At 35.4% G+C, this 7,365-nt stretch overlaps 1 protein-coding gene across 2 annotated transcripts; it reads right to left on the bottom strand.

Annotated features, from left to right (window-relative positions):
- Positions 1-808: 808 nt before the first annotated feature.
- Positions 809-6,512, bottom strand: LOC132174640 (heparanase-like protein 1). Of its 2 annotated transcripts, none has more exons than XM_059586270.1 (10): positions 6,370-6,512; positions 5,298-5,558; positions 5,113-5,149; positions 4,756-4,939; positions 3,824-3,972; positions 3,513-3,746; positions 2,440-2,629; positions 2,165-2,290; positions 1,919-2,018; positions 809-1,352 (listed from the first exon to the last, which is right to left on the bottom strand). In XM_059586270.1, exons 2-10 carry the CDS (start codon positions 5,505-5,507, stop codon positions 960-962), a joined length of 1,623 nt encoding a protein of 540 aa, XP_059442253.1. In that variant the 5' UTR covers positions 5,508-5,558; positions 6,370-6,512; the 3' UTR covers positions 809-959. The 2 variants fall into 2 exon arrangements, with proteins under 2 accessions (XP_059442253.1, XP_059442254.1); XM_059586271.1 differs by lacking the exon at positions 6,370-6,512 and adding an exon at positions 6,105-6,341.
- Positions 6,513-7,365: the final 853 nt, after the last annotated feature.

The raw sequence follows: 7,365 nt of genomic DNA, 5'->3' as shown, positions 1-7,365 counted from the left end.
CAAAGGCAATGGGGGTGGTTCGGCCAACCCTAGATGGCCAAAGGGGGGTGGTTGAAACCAACCCTTGGCCTAATGGGGGTGGCCGAGAAAAACACTAAAATTTCATACAATTGTCGACCTTTTTTAAGATGCTATGAAATTTTTCAACTTTTTTTATACATCAGGAAATATAACATTATCGGTGGAAAACAAAATGCCTAAAATGTTACATTATTAGCGTTCTACAATGTGCCGAAATATGCACACGGCCAATTTCTTAGTCTTTTGACTTCATGATGTCAAATCATGTAAATTTTTTGAAAAACATGTCAGTATTAACTTCATGTACTCTATTAGATACACTACTTGTAAATCTTAACCATAAAATAAATATTACCTATTTCATTTGAAATATAAATGATATTTGTCCATCGTGAGATGGCAGATGCTTGCATAATTATGGCCTCTACCCCTTCCCTTGTTGAAGGGTGACCCAAGGGGGTGGAGGCTGTCCCCTTGCCTTCGAAAGGGGGACCTCCACCCCTCAAAAGGAGTAGGTTTCCCCCTTGTACTTAGGGGGCAACCTCCATCCTCTCAATTAGGGGTTGGCCAGCCTCTTCTCTTTACAATTTCTTGAGGGTATTATTGAAAATTCATGTCGATTCTATTAGATGATGGATGGTAAATTGGAGAAAGTAACCAATTTGTAATATAGAAAAACTTCAGTGAGTTAATTGCAAAAATTAAAATTTCAGGAAGTGATTTGATATAAAAACAAAACTCAAGATAATAACTTGATAATATCCCTTGACTAAAAATAGTAACAATATTAAACAGCAAAACCAGAAGTAGTATCTTATTCCTCATAATTTCTCATCGAGGAGGCTTTAACTTCTTGTTAATACATCATAACTTACAATTATCACAATCATTATACATGCACTTATACAACCAACATTGTAAAATAAGCTTGAGAAGAGTTATACACAAGCAGGAGCATCAAAGTTGGGAAATACTATGAAAGCAATGGACCTTGGCACAATATATAATGGAGAATTTACATCATTAAGAACAGGATCCAGCTTGGGGATTTCTCCTTCATCTGTAAGCTTTAATGGAACTCCATTTAGAACTGAGATTTCACTTCGAAGGAACCCATCTTTTGGGGTCAAGTGGTACTCCTCTCTGTATAAGGGTTCATCTGAAGCTTTCCTTCCAACCCAAGAAACTGTTCTCTTAAGATTATGCATGATAGAATTTTCTAGCTCAATTTTTTTCCCATCTGCATGGAAATCAAAGTTCATATGATTTCCGACATTGATTATGTAATGAGTCTGATTGCTTAAGTTGATCAGGAGTACAGTTATACCCGCCTGTAAAAATGATGACAGTAGTCAAAATAAGGGAATGCAAGATATGATAAGAGCAACAAGAAGCATTGTTGTAGAAACTACTGGAGATCTCATGCAATTTTTTTAACGGTTCAGATTTAATTTCAGGTTTCAATGAGAAAGAGAGTAGAATTAAATCGGGTTCGTTGAAAAACTATAGAAAATCTCCTGTAGTTTTGTTTTTACAGCACGCACCTAAGCCAAATCCGGAGATTTGAGCCTACAACTGTAAAACACAAATGTCTCACAGATTACCCAAGTTGGTGCAATTATGAAACGCAAGTGGTGCATGTGCCTCAATTGAGCACCTGATAAAATCTGTGCCCGCATGAAAATACTGATGCCAAAGCTTGGGTTTCAATGGTCACAGAAAATGATTAAAAAAAATAAAGGTTATGAACATCTCACCATAGTATAGACAGACCTACACAAATGATAAAAAAAATAAAAAATAAAAAAATTTGGCTATGAACATCTCACTGTAATAAAGACAGACCTACACATTGCCCCCAAAATTGGAACAAAATCAACACATAATAGAGCCTTACTCTTCCTTTTGAACAATGGGCATAAGAGCGTAAATATGATGAAGCATAGGCATCAACAGCAAGAACGCCTTTTCCCATAAGTCGATGCCATAGAAGTGAACTACTCAAAAAAAGACACCAAACAAAAGGAAACAATATTCAATTAGATAAGCTTGTCAAGGACAAATACTCAAACACTTTTTAAACCGTCCCCGGGCAAAAAAAAAAAAAAAAAAAGAAACAACGTCAATGCTCTTGGCTTCTTGCCTGTAGTAATCAGGCCTGGGAACAAATGTGGTTGTGTTGAGGAGACCGTAGCTCCCACCAATTAAAGACTGCCTGCAATATACTTTAGTATTGTACTTGGATGCCATTCCAAGCTGATCTAAGTACCTAGAATTCATACATAAATAAGAATTGTCCTGTAATTGATGACACAATTAATATAAAACAATAACAAATTCTTCTTTTGCTGAGACAAAATGCTTAAGGTACTAAAAAAGAGAGGTAAATAATGGAAGTAATGAGACAACCAAGATTACCAGAAGCTGTTCACAAATGTGTCAGACACATGACGGCCACCACTGTTATATGCGCCACCAGATTCTCCAACCCATGCGGAAGCCCAAGGACCATGCTTTTTAATAATTTGTTGAAGATTGCTGAATGTGTCTGATATCTTGCTCAAGTGAGAGGGATCCAATATCTTACTTACAAGATTGGGATCATTACCTGAAATGGAGAGAGGAAATATAAAAGCAGAAGTGAGCACAATGATAAATACAAGTGTGTGTGTGTGTGTTTGTCAGGGACATGTCAACTCTTATTTAGTTGCATAAGAAAGTCACCATTCAGAAACCAGAGGTCTTGAAATGATGTCCATAGGAGCTTAAAGCAATCTATGTAATAAGGTCAAACTTATATGAGCCTTTTTGCCTTGTCAAGTTTTAACGTCCTTGCAAATATCTATGGTGAATGTATGTGTGTTGGCGTGCGCGTGTTTGTGTGTGTGTGTGAGAGAGAGAGAGAGAGAGAGAGAGAGAGATTTGGCTGTTCAAACAGGAGATAAGAAGACAAAGAGCTATGTCTATATTCTAGCTGTGCAGTGTACAACAGGGTGCGTTTCTTTTTGTTGGGAGGGGGAATCAACTGTTTTATATCATTCGAAAGTAGTATAGACCTTCAGTTATATTCGAAGTTCAGAAGATCAATAATTTGTTTCCCTTCTTTTGTCATAGACAACTAGCAGCAAGGAAAAAAGAAGTCCTAAGTTGATCCCTAGCAATCATACTGTCAGGGTTCAATTTATAAGAAAGAAGAAGAGAAAACAAGAACATTAGTTTACACATTCAATCATTTTTCCATGTCCTCTTAACTATTCATCATGGCTGACATGCAATACAGTCCCGGGCTAAGGGGACAAAATCAAAAGGCAAAGAAGACAATGGAATATATCCACTGCATAAAATGCTCTGATGTATAACTAATATCAAATAAAGCTATTACTGAATATTATATAAGCCCTAATTTCAATGTAGAACAAGCATTTCATATTGCCAATGGTGGTATGTATAAATATCAACAGTGAAAGAATTTTGATATTACAGTTGCTCACCTGCACCTAAATTGTATATATGATGGGTCACGATATTGAGTACATTTGAACCTGAAACATCAAGAAGTGTAGTGTACCACTTTGGGTCAACGAATCCTCCAGGAGCTATAAGTGAAGGTCTCGAGTGGGATTTCTTATACAACTCGTTCATAATATCTTTAAGTTTGATCAAGTCTTTCCCATACAGTTCAGCACGAACACTTGCACCAACGCCAGTTCCACTCAACTCATTACCTACGCAAAGGCAAAAATATTCGTGAAGCAGAACAAGATAATGGAAACAATAAAGAGCTTCATCTATTGTTCCATACCAAATTCCCATGAATTTATTTGGTATCCCTTCGAAATGGTATACTTCATTAAATCTATTGTGTTACTAGGGTCCCAATCTCCTTCCCAAGCACCCCTCCTGATCTGGTGCCTCCCATAAAGCGCATTCAAGCCAAATGTGACAATTACCCTGCAAATGAAAGATTCACATAACCACCATGAGTGCAACCTCCCCACCAGTAAAGAAAAGAAAAAGAACAAAAAAGTTCTCTTTACTCAAATACTTGTAGATACAAATTTGAAAAATTCAACATAATTGGGAAATCTTGTGGAAGTCAAAAGACAATCTAAAAAATGAACTGGAAAAACATGAATTATGCATCCATGATTTTTCAATAAAGTTTTTCATTACTTTTAAAAAAAAAAAAAAAAAAAAACTTGAATTATGCATCCAGCGTTTAAGCTGAAAAGAACATGGAAGGATGGTAAAACCTAAGATATAGAAACCCAGCATTGTCAGTTGGTAAACACACACACACACTCAAAAAAAGAGAAGAGGCCTTCTCATTGAAGTTTCATAAGGAAAATAAGACAGCATTTAAAAGAGAGTTTACATCATAGATGGTGTGCTAAAACAGAATGACTATCTACATGGATGTCCAATCTAAGAGAAGCTTGACAAATAACTTTGTGATGCTTGTCACGACCTTGAAAGTACGACCAACTAAAGCCTATCTGTTTTGCATATTATGTGCGAGTTAACAATCAATCAAGTAGAGAAAAGACAGTCCTTTCAGTCACTATCAGGGTTGACGAAACCAGACAATCAACTACCTTGGTAGTATGAATGTTTTATTTTAATTTTTAAAGAATTCAGGTTGATATGTAGTATCCCAACATAAATAAAAAGATTATTTCATTGATTTTTTTGGCCACAGGGAAGAAAATATACTCTCGATGTCATAAAGCTTACCCTGTCTTACTGAAAAAATGGTTCAGCTCATCCCACCTCCTCATGTATAAGCATCCCTTTGAATATCCAAACAACCCATCTTTCATCTTTCGGAATGGATGGCAAGGAGACTTCAAATCTCCTATGTTGTACAATACTCGATCCTGCAAAGATCCTCCAATTCTTATCCTCAAATGCTTGAAAGCTATCAATCCACCAACGTCGAAAGATTAATATTGTGTTGTTAGTCAAACTAATCCAACAAGATTCTAATCGTAAAAAACATACACTATTTGTTAATCACTGTAAATAACAATCGAATGTTACGAGAAAATTTCTTTAAAAAAAACAAAAACGAATTGAAACAGATAAACAAACCTTGGATTGCCTTGGCAAGTAAAGGATGAGATAAGTCCTGAAAAAAAAAAAAAAAAAAAAAGAAATCACACCAAGCAATGATTCAAATTGCTTCACTGTTTTCCAGCAAACTAATGAAAAAGGTTTAATATCAGTCCTTCAATGCTAATGTAAGCTTACAAAGTGGTAAGTTTCTAAATCCTCACCAGATTTGTAACAGATGCATTCCCCCATGGACATTGGTTGTAGTCACACTTAGTATGGGGCCACCAATCAAGAGTTGCACAGATGAAATTATCATCAATTTCAGCTACTGCTGTAGTCCCATCAACTACAATTTTAGCATGTCTAATTTCTTGAGCCAAAATCACAGGGAGGGAAACCAGGATGAGGAAAAAAGAGAGGTGGAGTCCCATTGGTAGATCAATGACAACAGCTTCAGAAGCACCTCAACTTATACAAATTAACTGCAACAAGAATGATAGATCTTTTTAATGAGAAGCAGATATTCTAAGATGTTGTACAGCTAGTAGATGTCACTAGAAATGGATTACATGACACTTGTGATTTTTCCACTCAGTTGGGAAGGGAGTTACAGAATTTCAATTCTCATTTGCCCTAAACCACATAAGCATCTTTCACCTTTTCAGCCAATCAAGAACTTGAAAATCTCAAAACTAACATTCATTTCATATCTATAATATCCTAAAAAGATTTTAGAGAAAAATAAATAAATCCTAAAAAGATGAGAGAGAGAGAGAGAGAGCAATACTAACATCTACATACTGGAAACAGATTCGTTGAAAATCAAGAACACAGAAACTAGTGTTGTATTAGAAATTCTTGTTAGATCCATGAAGATTTATAGTATCTGAGAAAAGTGCAATAATCATAACATAGATACAAGAAGTGGAAGCAACATTCCTAAGATTAGAAATCACAAAACCAGTTCTTTAAACCCAGAAAGTATCATTATAAAAGACTAAATAAAAAATAAAAAACTGGCTTTTCACCTGCTATACTTTGTAGAACGGAAGGACCAAGTCCAAAACTACCCAAATAGAGTTTAAGATAGTTAAGGACAACCGCGATGACAATTACGTCAATAAAATTAAATAGGAAACAAAGACCGCCATAGATGTTAATAATGGTGACGCTCAAAAGTAGCTTTCCTGGAGGCATGCACCAGAAATGACTAGATGGGACACATGAAGAACAAAATCTAAAGAAACCCAAATAGAATTCAAGAAAATAACGCAAACCCAGATGAAAACTAACCCCAAATGTTGCAAATTCACCATCAATGACAACAGTGAAGCTCAACTCTCCAGCAACTTCCTTCAGACAAAGTACATCAATAATGCGGTTCTTTTTTTTTTTTGGAGGAGAGCGACTTCACTGTTCGCCTTGTCTTCCTTATCTTGGCGTTTCTGACACTACTGTTACAAGAAAAACACGTTGCGTGAACTGGGTCGGTTTTGTCGCATTTGTCGGTTCGGCTAAAAGCTACGGCTAAATCGAGCTGAGGTTTTAGTTTAAGCGTAATCTTTTCATGGGTTTGGTGGGTTTAAACATTTCAGTATCTTTTCGGGAAAAGGTTGAGATAAGATAATATATGTTTTTCCATTAAAAATAATAAAAAATGAAAATGTTTTGGTTGTACTTGTACAGGTGCTATTGGCTGAGATTCCATGTTAGCTTGGGCTGAAAGTTATGCCTTCACAAGTTACCAAAAAAAGAAAGTTATGCCTTCACCAAATCTCTCTTTCCTGTAACATGGATTTTGCTTAATGCGGTGAGGGTTGAAGAATGTTTTTTTTTTTTTTGGCTTTTATTATTATTATTATTTGAGAATTAAATATGGTTTGATCAAAGTCAATATAAACCGTAAGATCTGTCTAAATGTTAATACCCACCTGCATCTAATCAAGTTTTTGAAGAGTAATTGATATTAGCTTAGCATTAAGTAAGAAAAAACAATAAAACAAGAAGAGTAATTAACATTTGAAGAGGCATCCTACCCCTTCATGACAAGAGGGAAGAAATCCTAGTACTTGATATGAAATTTGTATAGTCTACCATGTTTCAATTTTTTTTAAAAAATATATATATATATATTAGGCATATTAATTTACCTATTTTTTTGTTGGCACATACTAACCGAGTAATTCTATTAGTCCCTCTTGTGTCACTTTTATGTCTCTCAAAAAATGAAATGGCTTTTAAAATCATCATTTGATCAAAATTCAATAATGATCAATCACAAGTCCAATG

This window comes from Corylus avellana, chromosome ca3, assembly GCF_901000735.1.
Source record: "Corylus avellana chromosome ca3, CavTom2PMs-1.0".
NCBI classification, from domain to species: domain Eukaryota; kingdom Viridiplantae; phylum Streptophyta; class Magnoliopsida; order Fagales; family Betulaceae; genus Corylus; species Corylus avellana.
The sequence above is the reverse complement of the archived record's forward strand: the minus strand, read 5'-3'. Positions and strand labels throughout refer to the sequence as shown.

Bases quoted from the DNA above. Each gene is read 5' to 3' on its own strand.
- LOC132174640 (XM_059586270.1), bottom strand. From the start codon at position 5,507: ATGGGACTCCACCTCTCTTTTTTCCTCATCCTGGTTTCCCTCCCTGTG. The intron at 2,630-3,512 runs GTGAGCAACTGT...TCTCCATTTCAG, and splicing joins TATATACAATTTAGGTGCAG to GTAATGATCCCAATCTTGTA. The intron at 1,353-1,918 runs GTAAGGCTCTAT...TCATTTTTACAG, and splicing joins CCCATTGTTCAAAAGGAAGA to GCGGGTATAACTGTACTCCT.